The sequence below is a fragment of the Nelusetta ayraudi genome, unplaced genomic scaffold (genome assembly GCF_046127955.1).
Source record: "Nelusetta ayraudi isolate G7.1 ecotype Tasmania unplaced genomic scaffold, CSIRO-AGI_Nayr_v1 ptg000135l, whole genome shotgun sequence".
NCBI lineage: Eukaryota > Metazoa > Chordata > Actinopteri > Tetraodontiformes > Monacanthidae > Nelusetta > Nelusetta ayraudi.
This window is the reverse complement of record NW_027466185.1, coordinates 11739075-11758309: the sequence shown is the minus strand read 5'-3', so window position 1 is coordinate 11758309 and position 19235 is coordinate 11739075. Positions and strand designations below refer to the sequence as shown.

The 19235-nt window shown below is 42.4% G+C and overlaps 1 protein-coding gene across 1 annotated transcript; it reads left to right on the top strand.

Moving 5' to 3' along the window:
• Window positions 1-457: 457 nt before the first annotated feature.
• nudcd1 (NudC domain containing 1) lies at window positions 458-17359 on the top strand. Its single transcript, XM_076011985.1, has 10 exons — window positions 458-661; window positions 1304-1458; window positions 2655-2840; window positions 3216-3399; window positions 3841-4029; window positions 7226-7433; window positions 9912-10056; window positions 11020-11145; window positions 14890-15049; window positions 16926-17359. Exons 1-10 carry the CDS (start codon window positions 547-549, stop codon window positions 17210-17212), a joined length of 1755 nt encoding a protein of 584 aa, XP_075868100.1. The 5' UTR covers window positions 458-546; the 3' UTR covers window positions 17213-17359.
• The last annotated feature ends 1876 nt before the right edge of the window (window positions 17360-19235 follow it).

Below are 19235 nucleotides of genomic sequence, written 5' to 3'. Positions count from 1 at the left end.
TGTCATTCATATTCGCAGTAGTTTTCGACGAAAGGGGCGATGGGTTGGGGGGTATAACAGGATGTTTGACTTGTTACTTTTTAATTATCAACATTTCAAAATTGGCATCCCCCCCCCCCTCTTTTTTTTGTCACGGAACTAGATCAAACATAGATTTTGCTTACGTAGAAACAAAGCATGCTCAGTCCAAATTTTCTTCAAGATGAAATATCCACAGGGGAACATTTAGTTTCTTTCAAAAAGTTATTCAATACCAACCATTTAAAAAAAAAAAAAAAAAAAAAAAGCATTGACGTATACAAACAAATAAATAAACGCAATAGCGTTGGTGACGATTATTATAAGACTAAATTTGCGAAATCACAATTTGTAATTTTCATAAAGTCGGTGCTATTTTCCCCCCTGTTCCGTTTGTGCGCATTTATGCTGTGGCTGGATGTGTCCGTCAAGAAAATAGCTCCGGGTGTCATGACAGGAAACGTGACTGTAACTGACTCCATCACCATCGTCTGAATTCGGCGCAAACTTGTGGATAAATATTAAGAAATGTCCGCCGCTCAGTACTCACTGAAGGTCAACAGGGACCTGCTCAACCCACAGTTTGAGAGTTACCGGCTGTCTCTGGATGCCATACCGACATACAACGTAGAGCTGGATGCTGGTGAGACACTTTAGCCATGGACTGTACGAGTCAATGTTAGCCGAGTTCTGGTTGCACTGAAGAATCACCTCAGACAGCGGAGTCAAGCAGAAATATTGTTATTTGCACGTCACTTTAAGAAGGAATAAATAATCGTTTCATGGACTTGCAAAACGTTAGCTGTAGCTTAGTGGACAGTACACAACTACAGCAACTTTTTAAAGGTGCGAAACAGATAAAAATAACATTGACGCCATCAATACAACATTTTTATTTATTTATTTATTTATTTTTATATCAGATTATTAAAAGCAGTCGCAGAATTACCTGTTTGGATCAGAGAAAAAGCTGAAAATATAATCAATCAATGAATCAATCAAATTTTATTTGTATAGCACCTTACAGCAGCCAAACGGTGCACAAGTTGCTTACTCTGTCCTGAGAATCTTTCTTTATTTCTTTCTCTTTGTACAAAATATTTAGCCTATAATTGCCTATGAAAGTAGCCAATCACAAGCAGGATGATGACAATAACCATTGCAAATACTAACTTGATTTATTAATAAACTTTCCAGTGAGTAAGCACTAAATGTCTAAATATAAATATGGTCAGATGCTTCCTCATTCCTATACTTCAGTTTTTCCTTTCATTGCCTCCTGCAGCCGTGGAGGAGGTGAAGTTGAAGCACACTCGCTACACCCTGGAACATGTCCGGGCTTTCGGCATGTATAACTACCTCCACTTGGACCCCTGGTACGAAGAGAGCGTTCTGTTTGTGGACAGCAAAGGGAGAGTGCTGTGTCTCACCGTCACCCTGGTGAGCTGCTAATGTATTGCGTCTTCCTTTAAAATCTTTAGAGAGGCATGAGAGACTCCTATGCACCTCTAAAAAGAAAAAAAAATCTTCTATTTTTCTTTGCCGTAAGGTTTTTGCCCAGTGTCTCTCTTTTTTACTTTATGCTTCAAGGAAGAGATACAATTGGTTGTTGATGTTCTTGAAACCATCTGGTACACCAGTAGGTGGTGACCAAATACTGGTGTACTTCTACTCATCTCTTGATCTGTTTGCAGGTGATTTCAAAACAGTGACCTTTAGACAAGATCCTATGTCACATGTATTAGGATAGTGTCACCCTGTACATTCCGCACTGGCCTGGGTTCTTAATGACACCAGCGGTGGTGGAAGCACGTTTTAAAGGTGCATCGTTCTGATGCGATGAGCGGAGCTCCATGGCAACCATGGCACAGCTGCTGCACCGTCCTTTCTGAACATGCTGACGCCGCCGAGGACAATGAGTAATGGATGGATGTTCATCTGGTGGCAGATCTGTCTCTTACAAATAATGCTGTGAATTACATGTGCAGCAAGGCCACATGACAATTGGTGACTTGGTTGCTCTGTTGCCTCTGCTATGCCTATCAGATAGAACAAGCTTTATGGAAATCCTCCTTCACTGAGTTTTCTTCAATTTATCCAACGTTAATGATGCACTTTTCTTAAAGGGATTAGGGTGCCGTGCTTTGTATAAAGACCTTTTATTTTGTAGCTCAAAGCCGCCGATTGTCTATATATCTCCAGAAATGTTCCTATTTGAGTATCTGGGAGGCATGGCTGGACTGCTTAAAGTAAATGGTTCGGCATCAATACAGACCACGGCATCAACAACATTAGACTTTTCATGAATCCTCTTTCATTGATTTTAATGTATAAAACATAATACAAATATATTAAAGTAATAGTAATAGTAATAGTATAGTAAATTCAAATATATTTTGTCCTCTGTGATTTTTTCTTTAAGAATACAGAAACATTACAACAATGGTTTGGTCATCTTAAAAAAAAGAAAAGAAATAATAACATTTTACCAATTTTTAATCCTTAAAAAAACATCTTATAAATAATGGTGTAATTGGCTAGTTTGATAACAATAATAATCAATGTCATTAAATATGAATAAAGTTTGTACAGTCGGGTTCAGTGCTGACTGTTGGCTCTGCTGCCTCGTCGACCAGGACACGGCCCTTGGGAAGCCCAGAGAGGTTTTTCGCCTGCCCGAAGACCTCAGCATGGTGGAGGACCGTGTGTGTCCCTCCCTAAGCCTCACCTCAGCCACATGGGTGGCGCTCTCCAATGGGTGTGGCCGACTGTACCTCCTCCGTACCGGCAAGAGGGGAGACAGCACCTACATGAAATGGGAAGTAAGTTACTGCTCAAAAAAATAAATAAAGAAACAAGTAAACTAGAATAGTAATTACAAAAAATAAATAAATCAATGTTTAGATATGTCAATACAAATCTTGTGATATAATCCTTGAGTCATAAGAAAACAAACCAAACAACACAGGTGCTCATAATGAAAAGAGGTGATTCACCGTGACAGTGACACACAGGTTTGTGTAATGCACCACATTCTTGCTGCTACTTTTTCTCCTCGGCCAAACTTCAAGAATTGATTATAAAGCTGTCAGTAACTCACTCTGAGCTGCAGCAGAGTTTTCTATGGAATTTTTTATTTATTTTTTTTTTAAAGTGCTTCCTGTCTGCTCTTGTTGCTGCCCTCCGTGTGCTGACAGCCACTGTTCATTGAAGACATCGGAGGACCTTTCACCGTCCTGCACAGTGTCTCGCACGTCCAAGATGGGGTCCACACAATGGAGGTCCTGTTGCTGCACATCAAGGAGGATCTGGAGGAAACTAAAGGAAGTGGATATGTCCAAGTTCTTGAGTGGATCACAGTCGGCAGCACTGCAGGACAAGGTGGGTGGTGTCGCCAACCCTGGACATGACTGGAATTTATTTTAAGTATGAAAAGTTTTTTTTAAAACTTTGTTTTTTAATTAATAGTTTTAATAAAAGGATTTTTTTCTAATTGTTTTGTTCCACATGAGAGTGATGTGAACTGGAGATAAAAAAAAGACAACAAGGATTTTCATTAAATCGCTTGGCATCTGATGAGAAGGACATTTGCAATAAATCGCAGATTAAACAGAGATGAAGACCTTGTTTTTATGTCTGTGAGCTTGATGATGATCATTAGTTTATTATTCAGACAGGGTCTGGGGTCATTTTGGAATTTGTTTTCAAGATAAATTTCTTCATGTAAAAGTCTCTCAACAGACTGATCCATATAAGATCAAAAGTGTTTTGCAGACACTTGCAGAGTGAAAATGACCCGCCATCATCATCAATAATCCGCAGGTCAGGAGAAGACGTACGAGGTGAAGAAGAGGCACTTCCTCCGGGGGAGGTCTCTGCCAGAGTACGCGGCGCTGGAGCCTCAGGGGAAGGGGCTGATGTTGGCCTCCAACAAGTCGTTTGTCTTCACCGACCGAGACGGCCGGCCCGTGGAGCAGCCCGAACCCGAGCCGATGGAGGAGGTGAAGCCAGGTGGGAAACTTTGCCTGAATGCTACCAGAAGAAGGTCTTTGGAGAGTGCTCTTCGCGATAATGTGATAATGTTGCTTTGTGTATTTTACCAGAGCACAAAACCCACATGAAACAACCAGGAAATAGCATTCTATTACCGTCACATGCCGCTCTGTTTGCACTCTCTTTCCATTCTGTCTGTATCCACACGTCATCGCTGACTCCATACTTTTGTCCAACCTTTTATGTATTATACATTTCATAAAATTGACAGAAAGAAACCGAATGAAAACATTGTGTGTAGTGAGCAATTGATTGTTGCTGCACACAGTCTAGCCTTGTTCACAACAAATACCTTGGGTGACCCTCGGAGGGCAAGGTGTGCGTTTTCTGTTCTCGTGTCTTGATAATGGCAGCTCCTCAGTCAATCCTTTTATCAGCGCTCGCTGCGTCTCCTTCCTGAGACGAGCAAGTGGATTATATGTCAGAAGAGCGGCTAGGTGTCCCCGGGGCAAGGACGGAAGAAATGCAGACTGAGGAGTATGAAGGTCACTCCATGATGCAATCACGGCAGAGAAGTCTGAAATTCGATTTTAACCACGCACTAACACCTTGAACGCTCATCGGGTTGAAAGAACAGCGGTGATAAATTGCGACATAGGGTGTTTTATGTCGGGGGGGGGGGGGGTTCCGAGATCCGATTTCTAATTTCGTCATTTTGAACTGAGAAGTTGGGAGACAATAAACTGGGCAGCAAAAAGAGAGATCTGGCAGCTCGTCCTCACACTGGTTTCTTTGTGGATTCGGTCGACAACAAGAGGTGATGATGAACGTGTTGCCGTCCGTCACGTCTCGGGCCAAATGTGGAACAAATGTGTTGGCTCAGAGCTCCGTAACTGGCCCAATTTCATCACAAAAGCTGTGCCAGGAATCAGTCAGCATCACATCCTTGAGCCAGACACACAAAGCTCTCTGCAGAAGTGTTGACAGTGTTGTTTATGCGTTATCTTAGTAACGCTTCTGTCTTTTTCCATCTCATTTCATCACACTAAACTGTCTTTTTAAAACATAACATTAAATACAATTTAAAAGATGGTTGCCGTCCCCCGTGTCCTTATCACAAATACACTACCAGTCGAAAGTTTGGACACACCCTATGATTTTAATGTCTTTCCTTTCATTCTCATGACTATTGACATTGTAGTTTCTCACTGAAGGCATCAAAACTACGTATGAACACACATGGAATTATGGGGAAAACAATCAAAGTGTAAAATAACTCAAACACGTTTTCTATTTAAATGATTAAAAATAGCCACCGTTCATAAATAATGGGATATTTAGAGTTATTGAACATGTTTTTCTTTGCTGCACAATTACATATGTCTTGCTCATATATTTGATGTCTTCATTATCTATCTGCAGTGTAGAAAGTTGTAAAGATTAAAAAAAAAAAAATGCATGAGACGGTGTGTCCAAACTTTTGACTGGTAGTGTAAGTAAAAGGTTGAAAATTCATTTTGTTAAATGAACAAAATTACAAAGATTTCCCTCTAAAATGTTTCTTTAATGTAGATTAAACACAGCAAACCATCACCTGGCTGTTTGGAACTCTTAAAAAAATACTAAACAAAATACTAAACAGTGTGTCTTGAACAGACTGTTTGGTTTACTGTTTTTCAGCCAGTGACTTATCATAACATACTATCACATGGGGGAGGTTGGGAGCAATGCTCGGGGCCTTCAACGTAGGAAAGATGTTCTGCAAATCCTTGTTTGTTTCTGCAACGGATGACGAGTTCCGTTGATGGGGAAAACAGAGATTCCTGGGACTTTTTTTCTCTCTCAAATATTTAAATAGTTCTACATTAGAGGACAGTAAAAACACCTTAAACATTTATCCTCTGACTTTAAGTTGACTTCTAATGACCCACATCTCAACCTTTTTATTAAAAAAAGAAAAAAGAAAAAAAGAGTTGTTTGAAAGTAACTTGTTCAAGGTATATTATGACCGTCACAGTATCTACAGGTGAATTGCTCTTGTCTGCCACTACACTGCCGTGTAAAAAATGTTCAGTTAAATGCGACTAATTTAATTTAATTTATTAAATTCTTAATCAACAATTAATTGATTAATTGTTAACATCCCTAATTTGAACATAATATATTTATAGAAATGGGAATGATAGCAGCCTTAATAGCTGGGTTTCAGTCATGTGGCCATGATGACGCACAAATATGGCGCAAATTCAGATGGGGGGCTGAAAGTAGAAATGGAGTTAGATCAGTCAGAGTGAGTGGAGCAATCGTAAGCTATGCGATACAGCAACATTTTTGTATGGGACAGATTCTATATGCCAATTCTTCAAGCTAGAGATTTGTCATATCCATCCATCCATCCATCCACTTGTTACTAAACATTGTTTAAACTAAGGCCAATCAGATAGAATTTTAAATACAGCTTCTATTTTTTTTCTAGACTACTTCTTCTTCCTCTTCCTCCGCTCTCCTTTCCCGCCTAATCTCGGCAGATCTCACCTGAGGCGTCTCACATAGGCCGACGGGCGATTGGAGTGTTTTGCTCTTTAGATTTGAAGGGGTATGACGTGAATTTGTGAATATTTTCGCTGGGAGATTTGAGGGACAAGAGTATGAAAACAAACTGATTTGTGCAGAGAGGGATTCCAACAGAGAGCAAGTGATGGCGCCAAGGTGCTCTAATGTTTTAGCCCGTTTCAATTCAACATGTGCGTGATTTAAAACCACCTGAACACAAAGTTCTGCACGTAGAAATTGTCTTTATTTAATGAAACGTATGTTTTTTTTTCCATTTTCCGTGCCACTACAGTGGAACAAAGTGCTGCAAGTGCAATAAATTCCACTAAATTACCTATTTAATGGAGAATTTACAATAAGAAAATAAATGATTTGGCTAAACCTCTGTGTCAGCTAAAACGTCAGACGGTGCTGAAAGATTGGCTTAATGGCTCCCTGTGAGCGAGGTCCTTATATTTTTCCCTTGCGGTCTTCTCATTCACTCACTGTTTTTTTTTCCTGTCCAACCCTGATGCTGAATATTCAACAGTGGACTCCTCTTCGTCTTCTCCTTCTCCCTGCACGCTGTCAGATGTTTTATGCATACCTCTGTAACAGATGCCCGGCTGCACCGTCATTAACTTGGCCACCCGTACGTGCCCCAACTTCTTTACGAATTCAGATCCCATCTACTTCTGGCAGCAGACATCGGAGGACATCACCGTCACTGTGCGCATGCCCCAGGGCGCCACCAAGAAGGAGGTGTGCTTCGCGTTAACGCCGGACAACATCAGCGTCGGGATTCAGGGTTTTGCCCCGTTGCTGGAGGGCCAGCTGCACGAGCCGGTCGATCCCGAGGCCAGCACCTGGATCATCAAGGACGACAAAAGGTTCGCATCACTGAAAACTTCCCCAAATGGTGTTCCTTAAATGACGGTGTCTGTTTTAACTGGAAGCTAAAACTGTGCATTTTTAGAAAGAGGCGGTAAACAGTGGTTTAAATCTGTGCTTTTTCAATCACGCGAGGCTCCTTCACTGTTCTCAGAGGTGAAAAATAAACATAATATGCTCAAATGTGGTAATGCACATTCCCTGGAAGATGAGTAAACACCGTCCTGTTTTGCAGCGATTCAGACAGAGATTACATATTTCCCGGATGAGCCACGTTATGCGGGACCATTATCACCATCATCTGCCAGTGAGTTTAATGGAAATACATTCACCAGGAGACCTCGGAACAGACAAACTCTGCTGAACAGACATCCTGCAATTAGGTGTTGCAAAACCATAGACCCTGAAAAAAGGCCGAGGATCCGTTGATCACACTGACAGCAGTTTGTTGAATCACATCCAGCACTTTTAGACCTTTCATCTGGCTCTTCTTTACTATGAGCCCACTAGTGTTCCATTCATCTTAAAAATAAAATATATGTTATGTGGCCTGTTTCCTGCTAATCCTTGCAGTCGGCGTATTTGTGTGCAAGACAGAAACAGGAAGAAAAATTTTCTAAAAAGCATTTTAATTTTTAAAACACTGGACGTAAGAAACGAAAATTTAAAAACACGAGATGTTTCGGTGTTCATCCAAACACCTTCATCAGTTGCTGGTCCACAGGAAGTAGCTCTGGCAGCTCTATAGACACATGCAGTAAGGGTCACATGACTGAGGTCACATGACTGCCCAATGTGTGAGCCAGAGAATATGATGTCCCAGCGCCTTGTGTTTTTCAATTTGTTTTTTTTATGTTTTTAGAAGAACTTTCTCCCCGGATTAATGAATCACAACAGACAGGAAGAAAACAATTCCCTCAAAATAACTTGCGTTTGCAGAGAAAGATAAAAGTTTGACTTGTGTTTTTTTCTTTTCCACTTTGTCTGTCTGTTTTTATTTTGCATTTTTGCGATAATCCCCACCCTACACTGTTTCCTTTAAGGCATCTGGCATCGCAAGACAGTCGCACCTTCAACCTGGATATTGAGGCTTTTCTGATAGATAAGATCACAAGACCGTGTGATACCTAAACAAACAACAGCAACGTTTCTAAAAATAGGGAACAAAAGAGAGGAAAGAAGAAATCTATCTGCCCAGGGTCAGAGAACAGTTGCATGCACCCGGAATGCTCGATCCCCTCTGCCTTTTATGATGTTAAAGAGCAGCTTTTGTTTTGAGTGAGTGTGTTTTTCTGTTCCAGTGGCTGCGCTTTGTAGCCACGTACAGCCGAGTGGCCATCCGGCTCCTTGTTGTCCGCAGCTGAATGCAGAAGCTGCCCCTTTGTGTCTGCTTCTTTTCTCATTACTGCTGAAGTATCGACCGCTTTTCTTGCGTCTCCGTCTGAATGCTGAACGCTGCCGACTTTCAACAGAACCTTTCACACGCACTTTAACTGATTTATGACATGTAATAAATTGTCGTTGAAGCCCCAAAATGATATTTCTCGACTGAAATCTGCCCCTAAAAGGAGGGATTTATGTTTTTAAATACTCCATTTACGTTCAGCAATGTAGCACACTAGAAAGAAAAAGTGACGCTTCCTGGACTGATTCAATTTCTCGGGGTCAACAGACTTCTAAGCATGCAGTTTGCAGCCGTCTAGTGAAACGCTGCGACTTGATGAGGAGCCTCTCGTGTCCTCGTAATGAATTAGCGCCGGAGCGCCCCTGGTGCAGCGGGATGGAGTGCATGTGTTTAAAGACAGAATAACATTATGCAGAATCCACAGCTGCAGCCTGTTAGTGCCGCATAATTGGAAATGGTTCTTCTGCCCATATTCATTATGATGAATGGCCCGCATTCAGGTACAAAAAAAAAAAAAAAGGTTGCATTTATTTTTCTTGTGACTGACGAGAAGGAACTTTGTCAATTTTTATGTGACTCTGAATAGTTTAACGTTGATTATGATGTTAAGACTTGAGCTGCAGTTAAAAATGAATTGTCTTTTTTTGAGCACAGATTTCGACTTTACATCCCAGACGGGGAAAAGACTCCTCTCACTTTCTCTGAAGAAACGTCACTATTCACCAAATCAGCCTCTTCTTTTCCTTCACTCTGACCATTTCTCATCAAACCTGTGCAGCGTTCACCAAATCACCCCAGATTGGCTGTTTACTGGTTGATTGCATCATTCGGATTCTCATTTTCTCCCACAAGTCTTTTACAAATTAGGCTGTCTGGCACTTGACAAAATTGTAACCAGGAGCCTTGTGAAAAAACTGAGACAGCGTTCAGTGAGCTTGGCGGCTCAGCGTGCGGCACACTGTCAGAATTAATAATTATTAATGATGAATTTCTTCTTTTTCCATGCAGGATCAGAGGTCAGCTTGTGTGTGTTTTTTCTTAATTATGTATAAAAAAATTTTCCCGTGCTCAGCCTGGAGGTGACGCTGCAGAAGCGCACCGAGGGGCCGATGTGGCCTGAGCTGGTGGTTGGCGACCGTAGCGGCGAGCAGGTGATCAGCGACGAGCAGGCCGCCCTCATCCACCAGCGACTGGCCCACCTGACATCAGATGAGTTGGTAGGCGCTCCACTCCCCCTTCTGTCTGACCGCGTCACCACTGATGCCTCTGTCTGGACGAGAATTTATAAATGAAATGCCGTTCATAAATTATTTCTGTACAGCAAAGTCACCTCTGGCATGATTGTTTCCTTATTTCTTCACATGAAGTTGAATTTAAACACCTGTTATGATGCCAAATGTGATTTCATTTCTTCACTTTTCTACTGATAGCTCGTCTTTAGACCATCTTCACTAACCCTGGAGATGAGCTTCTTGTACCTCTTTGACTTGGGTCACTTTCTCTCCTGACCTGGAACACGTTCCCTTTTTGCTCCCGCCTGTTTTCTCTCTACTGAGGCCTCTCGTTCCCGTTCTTGCTGCTCTTCATGCCATTCACAGCACACACGCTCACACTCCGGTCCCACGCTGGTCCCCCACTATCCTCGTACTGCCGGACTCACACTTCGTCATCGGTATTTGTACCATCCGAACCCACTCGAGGCTTTAAATGCAAATGCAGCCTTTCGTTGTTTAACTAGTACAAAAGCATCATAGTTCAGTTCAGTTTATTGTATATTTAGACAGGCAATTGTACATTCATGGACATGTTCACAATACAGAGTACTCTAAACATGTGAATATACCGGAGTTACCTTGCTGCTAAATTCCATCCGTCGCCTCCAATAAATAACAATAAATTTAAACATTCAGACATATTTAGCCATCACAAAAAAAGGACTTGCAATATTGTCATCACAGGGATACCATATTACCGTTGACATAATACAAACAGAGATACACATTTAAGGTGTCACCTCAGAGATAACAAAAGTTACAAACTTTGCATTTAAGTGCACAGACAAGAAGCATTCATTCATGAAACAGCTACTCTATCCTAGATTGCTAGAAATACATGGTCAAGTGCGTAGTGCTAAAAACTGAGTTTATGCACTCAACTCCCCTTTACTGTCTTAATTCCAGGATCCAAACCCAAGTGCAAACAAGCTCCTGTGCAACACCCAGGAGCTGGAGGACTGTGATATGCCCTCGGAGCAGAGCTTCAGCCTCACGTACTTCGATGGAGACTCTCTGAAGCCCACTCATGTGGTGAGTGCCGCCGTCGCCCCTGCTGCTGCTGCTGCTAAACACTTGGACCTTTAAAGCCTCCATGCTGAACATATTCAATCAGTGCAGACTGCTGCTCTTTAACAAGCCACTTGATCACAGAACTTTGCTGTGCAGGAACAACAGTGTCACACGCGCACACACGCACACACGCACACACACAAGCTTTGTTTTTCGAACTAGTCCCTGTGAGTGGAAGAGCAGCAGACCAAACCCCTGAAGACTGCAGTGACTTGATGCTCAGTCTGGGATGAACACAGCCACTCCGCTCTCGTCCAACCATCCTTTCATTCCAAGTGGGTTGGATTCTAATTATACCGTTGGGCTTCCGAAGGCCGGCCGTGCATCTTTAGCCCACGCGGCATGCACCAACATGTGAACCTCTGCGTGTTTATCTGCGCGTCACCCTGGATGCCCTGCCTTTCCATCCCGCCCCCCCCCCCCTTTTTCCCCTCCTCCCCCTGCCGTCTGCGCCGCGTGCTCCGCTTGCTCGCCTGCCCACCAGGACACTGTCTGACCTTTTTTTTCTTTTAAAACCTTTCAGCTTTTTTTTTTTTTTTTTTTTTTTTAAGAAGCATTAGTCCTCTATTCATTTTGCACATTTATGGATGCGTTTCACTCAGATTCCGGTCCCATTTGAAAAGGCCGTTTTTGTGCTGGTTTTTCAGACGGATGCTTTGAGTCCCATCCACTTGAAGATATCGGTAATACCTTTTAGAATGGAGCGTATACCTGCATATTGGTCGGCAGCATGCCCTGAAGGCTATTGGGCTATTGAGGGCCCCCTTTAAAGTAAGGCAGGTTGGATATGAGCAGATACCCAGAATGTGCTGTTTTTGCTTGTATGACCAGGGAAGATTCACAAAATAATTGCACCATAAAGAGTTCTGGATGATTAGCCAGTGCCTTCGTAGGTGAGATTCATCAGTGTGATACGAAAAAAGCCAAACAAGCTCTAAAAGCCTCTAAAACCTCTAACTTGATCAAGTATCCAGTAAATAACCACAGCCTTTAAAAACCCTTTCTCTTTTGTGTTTTGGATTTTTCTTTACTTGGAATTCTTTAAGTTTAACAAAAGAATGCTGCAAACGAGCATAAATATATTCCAGACTGGAGAGGTTAATCCTGTGCTCTGTACTGTTAGGGGCCGTTCAAACATCTGCATTGAGAAATGGCCTTTGAATGGAAACAAAGCAGAATGGGAAGGCGTTGTGTTCTTTTAGCTTTTGCTCTGATCGACCTCAGAGGCTTTCATTACTCTTCTTGCCTCTTTTCTTTAAGTGAGACCCATGACAGAGTTTTGGCAGCAGAAATAATAAAGCCCAGCTGGTCAGAGACATAGAACACAATACCTTAAGATAACAAGATCAAAAGCCTCCTAATTGGATTTGGCCTGTTCTAGAATGGAGCCGTGTACAAGTCAAATGAAAGAGGAGGAAATGGTTTGACTTTGAAAAGCCCCGTGGCCAGAGCGCAACGTCGCATTAAATGGACTGTTTCTTCCAGTCGTGTAAACATGCGCTAGAAGAGGTTGCATCCAGATGGGGGTGGGTGCATGTGAGCTTCAATTCTATAGCAGGAAACACCGGCGGTATTATTTCCGTAGCTGCCGACATTTGCTCCATATTGGTGTCTTTAAGAAAACCTTCAAACATTCAAGAAAAGCTGTGAGGTCCGTTTTGTCACTTTCCAACCTAATAACCAGTGTGGCTGTCGGCCCACTCTCGCTCTTACAGCATCAGTCAATTGTGTTATTGCCTCGGGCATCAGATCCATCATTGGATTGTCCAAACCAAAAAAAAATCAAATTGTTTTTTTTGTTTTTTTTTAATTCACGGTCGAGGCACTCGTCAAACTTCACATTTCATGTTATTTTTCTACTTTTGCACTACATCAAAAGCAAGATGACTTCCTGCATATTTTTGGGGCATTATTTATCATCAAGATATTATGGAGAGGTGGAAAAGAATAATTTTAACCTTTTTAAAGTTGTTGATATTCCATGTAGAACAAAGGAAGGAAGTTTAACTATTGATAACCTGCATCTGCGGCATTTTTTTATCTGCAGATTTGGAAACTATGCACACAAACGATTTTCAGTCAGTTTCCTTTAATGCAGGGGTGGACCAACTTTTTGACATGTGGGCCACAATGGGTTGTAAAATGTGATGGGGGGGCAGGAGCAGATGGATGAAGTGTTTTGGTGACCCACCTCATAGGAGAAAAAATATATCATGAGATATCAATCAATCAATCAATCAATCAACTTTTATTTGTACAGCGCTAAATCACATCCAGAGGATATTTAGAAAACATGCTTTAATGTCCATTGAAAATGAACTAAAGCAAAGTTACAAAAAAATATCTGTCTCTGAAGCCCCACATTATTTAGCTCATTATTGAAATGACTGTTAAAACACTGAAAAAAATTTGATAAAATACAGCTATTTTATGACTTACTGACTATTAATATAATTTCTTCAACTTCTGCGGGCTGGATTAGAAACCATTACAGCCCCCGGGCCAAAGTTTGTCCACGCCTGCTTTAATGTAAAGCTTTGCTTCGATTAAACAGAGCTTGGAAAAATGGAACACGTGACCATGAATATATTTATCCGAGATTCTGCGCAGCAAAAGAAAAGACTGCTGCACGCTCACATCCCAACGCGAGTGGCAGGAAGCGAAGTTTAAGAGTGGAGGAGGAGGTGGTGGGGGAGGAGGAGGAGGAGGAGGAGGCGGAGGAATGATGGCTGGCGAGATGCCCGTCAAGCCGCCAACGTGAGCGCTTGCCTTTGCAGAATTTTCAATGCCTGACAGGCGAGGCACCGAGACTGGGTGGAACAGTGCTGCCTGACAGCCGCGCAGACGTTTGTTTGGACGGCTGTTTGCTCCGCGCTGCCGCCGGTGTCAGCAGTCAGATGAGGAGGAGTGATTGTGTCACGACAACGGCCATTTTGGTGCCAAAACAAATGGGCACACATGCAGTTACAGTACGTCATGCGCATTTATTAAGAGCGCAGCGGCCGTGAAGCAGATACAGTGGCTTTTATATGACCATCTTTTCAGATCATCATGACTAATCTGTTATCTGCACTTATATAGCGCTTTCCAGCACCTTCAGGTTCAGTGTCTTGGCCAAGGACATTTGGGACAGCCGGGATTTGAACCGCCAACCCTTCAAACATCAATTTGCGGCCCACTCTACCAACTGAGCCCCAGCTGCCTCATTAATAATCAATGAGGAGGAAACTGCTGGTGTATCTGAGCAACATTTTTCCGAAAACCAAAATAACAAATGCAGACAGGAGTTGGTGGTTAAAAAAAAGATAAAAGAAGATGCTCCGGAGGACAGAAGATTAGTACTGAGAAGTTTTACTGATGAATTTATGTGAGTGATGGGAAAATTAGAAAGATAAATACACTATGAAAAAAACTATGGCAAAGGAAATGAGTAAAAGCAGTCTGAAGATGGTTTGAGTGATACAGTTAAAATGAAATGAAGACAGAAAAATGTTGCCTGATCCTTTTGGGATTCCTTCACTTTCATTTCCTTGGTCTTGTGAGATAATGATGATGTTCTTAACAAACGCAAGCAGGTGGATTCATTGGTGTCCGCTGAGGCCACAAAGCCAATACAAACCCACTCCATCTCTGGGAAAGGCCACGTTATAACTGCACTGTCTGACATGGGCCTGTAACTCACACGTCTGGCTCGTCTCTCTGCAGGTGAATCTGGCCACCAACCAGTACCTCTTCACCGTCTTGGTGAACCCATCAGAGATGCCGTGCATCTGCCTTAGACACGACGTGGACGGTCTTGTGTGGCAGCCTCGTCCCAAGCAGCCGGACAACATGCTGGAGCACATTGCCACGTTCAACGCCTTGGGTAAGACGTTGGACGAGAAGCACGTTGAATGAAAACTTTAATTCGGAGAAAGAAAAGAATTACAACCGGCCTTTAATGCCAATTAACTATAAATTATTTTTTTTTAGATATTTTTATGAAGACTGAAGAATTTAAACACTTCATGTTGTCAACATGAAGCTCAATGTTAGAGTCCATGTTTGCTCTGGGAGTAAATGCAAACGTGTTTTCCTTAGCGTGTAGTGTGGAAATAAAAAGTGATTGGTCTGCGCACTGATCCACTAAGTGCACCTAAAGCATTGTAGTACACATGCCGGGCCAGTAGTAGGCGGTGGAACTGTGTTTTAGCTCTTCCTTCCAGTGCACCCGGTGAAGCAAACAAGCCTTTTCTCAGCAAAGGCAAAAAGAAACGCAATTGCCGCTGTCGCTCATTTTCCTCCTTAATTCGTTTTGATTAGGAGGTAGAACTGACACTTTTAGGGGGTTGAGCGATGCAAGGGTTTTATGGAGGTTTCCTGTCGATAAACACAGACTTCACTCGACAGCAGTGATAGGACTTGGAACCCTCAGCGCTGTTGCGGTGATGGCGATGGATGGATAAGTCACAGTATTTCGGAGGGATTTAGTCAATGTCATTTGATTTATTAATCTTAAAGAATGAGATAACTCAGGTGAATGAAACATCAGTTTCACTCAAAAATGAAATCATGCAGGGTCCAAGGCCAGTTTGTCTTCATCTGACTTCATTTATCCCTTTTCAACAGTGACATCTGGAACAAAATGTATTTCATATCTGCTCCTTTGGCTGGTGTGACTGATTAGAAGTGATTCACACCATTCGTGTTTATGTACTGCAGAGGAGAAACTGTATGAGATTTGTCAGCGCTTAGCTCACTGTTTCTGTCGCTTGTGGCTTTACAAATAACCTTTTTATTGTCAAATGACTCCTGCTGTCACATTTCAGTGAGGCGGAAGCAGCTAATTAGATTCTAACTGTTAAAGGTTAATGTTTTTCTTCAGCAGCAACAGAGACAAAACAAGAACTCGGCTCGCTGACCCTAACGAAGTAGCCTTTTTTGTACTAGAAAGCCATCTGGCATTTTGAATTTACTGTATTATCTTCTCACATATCAATTCCGTTTGAGATAATGGGGTGAAATTAAAGCAGAGACAACCGCCAACATGCAACAAGTAATGGTGTCTTTGCTTTAAAAAAAAAAAAAAAATGTTCCTCTTGTCAAAAAGTGTGTTAGAGCTAAAATCTTGTAGCATTCGTCGACGGTGAATATTTTTGAACATCTGGTCTCGATGTTTTTGATACTAAAGTCAGCAGATTTATTGGAGGTCTGTTTTATATTTAATCCGCTCATAAAAAGTTGCCAAAGAAGACATGTAAATATTTGGCTTCTATCTGAACAGACAATGAATGACAGTCTCCCACTTGAAAAATAAAGATGAAGCGCGTCCTCGGCTGAGAAGTAGCCTCAGCAGACCTGCTCAACCATTAGCATTTGTCTTTTTATTTTTACCGGCATTCAACCACTCAAAACATTTTGTATTACCTTGCGATACCTGGATAAAGACTCGCTGCTGAGCTTTTCAATGCCAAGCGGCCTCAAGTGTCACTTTATGAAACGAGAAGCAGGTGCGTTTACGGCTGACGATCTGAGAAACTCTCAGCGTCTTGCACCAAAAACAGACTGGATGGATGGAAAAGCTGCAAGATTTGTTGGGTAAGTTCAGAGTTCAAAACTCTGTTCGTGGGTTTGTTGGTAGCAATCAGGCAATATAAAGGAGGAGTTAGGAAGCAGAGATTGAGGCAGTTTTCTAGGTGGTCGTGCTCTTTTTTTTTTTTAACAAAGGGTGACACAGGCTGCTAAGTGTTTTTTCTTTGCAGGTTTTGTCAAGGCGTCCAAGCGGGAGAAGTTTGCCAGCTGCGCTCCCGACTTCTCTTACGCGTCTCTGTGTGACTGTGTCAGCCTGGCGTTCATCTACAGGCAGCCAGCGCCGCTGGAAACCGTTCTCTTCAACAGGAAGCAGGGACGACAGGTGTCCGAGGTTGCCAAACAGCAAGTGGCCCGGCTGGACTCGGACAAACAAATTCTGGGCTTCAGAGCGACCAATGAGAGACTGTTCGCCCTGACCTCCACTAAACTCTTTGTCCTCAAAGTGAATAATAATTAGCTTTGGGACTTTTGTCTCCAGTCGGATCAGCGTCATTCCGAGAAGAAAGGACTCAATGTCCTGCTCCACATGTGTGTTTGTGAGTCTCTCAAAATGTCCTTTACGATCGAATGTGGTGCACACAATAAATGTTCTCTTGAAGACTTATTGTTCGTTTGTGTTTCTTTTGTAAAGTACTACTTGTATATCACCTTGTTACCTTGCTCAGCAGCTCAGGGTTGCTAAGGTTTGATATCTAGTTCGAGTTTGAAATTTTAATCAATTCCATAGTTTATGTAATCCTTTTATGGGTAAGTAGGCAGAAGGTACAAATGCAAGTAGCAGCTGCTTTAACTGCTTTGTCGCACAAACGGCTGCAACAGTTTTATTTCAACAGGGCAACTTTTCTCAATACATTAATAATGTTTTCTTGCAGGTGCAGTGGTGTGTAGTCACAAGTGTGCTCCACTCTAACGTTATTAGATAGTAGTCAGTCACCTTCTGACTTTTTGACAAATGCTCTCAACGGGCTCCTTGCCAGACGGATGCCTCCCCAAAATATCCAGGAGGATCTTTGCTATTTCTGCTTTTTGCGTTTGTTTGATCGTGATCGTGAACAGAAGGCGTGGACCCAGTCAGTATTAAAAGGCTGGTGGAGGTTATCGCAGGTTCCCAAAATGACATGATGTGTTTGTTTGCTGTGTGGTGGAAATCCAGAGAAAGCTACAGAGGATGTGCTCTCACCAATTGGGCGGCGGAGGCGACAGTCCATCTCTGCAAGATACCAGTCAAAGGCTGAGGCACTTTACATTTCAATAGTCTCCATCAGAACAGGCAATTTTGTGAAAACTATCCCCAATTTGTGTCTTCAGCTTCCCTGAGCGCGAGGGTGATTTGGTTTTCCTCATTGAACCTGAGTCGGCCGTCCGCAGTCGGCCTTTTCTCTTTTGCCTGGATTTGTCTTGGACAATCAAGTTTGACACAGCCTTTTTATTTCATTATTAGTCTGAAATTGAATTAGACGGCACAGCTTGTTTTTCATTAGCAACTTCACAATCCCTGGATTACTTAGAGCGCTGCCTGTCAGAGCCGCTAATGTCCCCTGAGACAAGTTGCACATTCACTCAGACACCACGAGGACGGACGGCGAAAAAACCAACCAAAAAAACCAACAGCTTGATGACCGCGTAGAAGCTGATAATGAAAAACGGTGACTGGTCTGCGTCTGCGTTTCCGATGCTTTCAGGTAAACAAGTCGTTAAAAGGATCCTTTCTGAGAACCTCGTCCATGGAGCCTCTTCAGGATTGACTGGTGTGCAGGTGTCCTTGTTCGAAATCCAATCAACTCCTCCCTGAAAGCGTTTGCCGCAGGGTCAGGAAACTTGATCTGAGACTAAATTAAAATCAAGTTTCCTGAGTTGGTAGAAGCAGGCGGTTCTGTAGTGGAGGAAAACTGCAAAATGTTGCAACCTCAAACTCAAAACTGTTAGTAAATGTTTCCTGGTGAGACGTTCAGTCCGTCATTTTTCCTAATGAGTATTAAGTCTCGCAGCCCCTCAGGCTCGAGTTTCGTTCCTCCTTCGACAAACATCAATATCATAATAATAACCGGTGTGCATTTAAATGACAACCAGTTTGTGATTAGATTGCAGCTATACTTCCCCCCCCCCCCCTCCACACACACACACACACACACTCGCCTGCACCACCTGGTGTGTTTTCTGTTTAACGTTTAAATGATTAACACTCCCACGTGCCTTCAGGAGGAGCGTGGCGTTAAGTAAACCATTAGAATTGATTAGTCTTTGATGAATGAAAATAGGAGAGATGTTGAGGGAAACGTTCACACAAGGCGGCGAAGCAAACGTTTTTTTCACCTGTAATTGAAACCCAGATTTTTGGAACTTGTAACTGCAGCATGAAAGTGAAAGGAAAGTGGTGATCCTGAACAGGTGAATGGTTTGAAGGACTTCTTGAAGTCGGCGCCTTGTGCTGAGTGACCTGAATATAAAGCTTTGTCACCAAAGCAGTGAGGAATTCATGT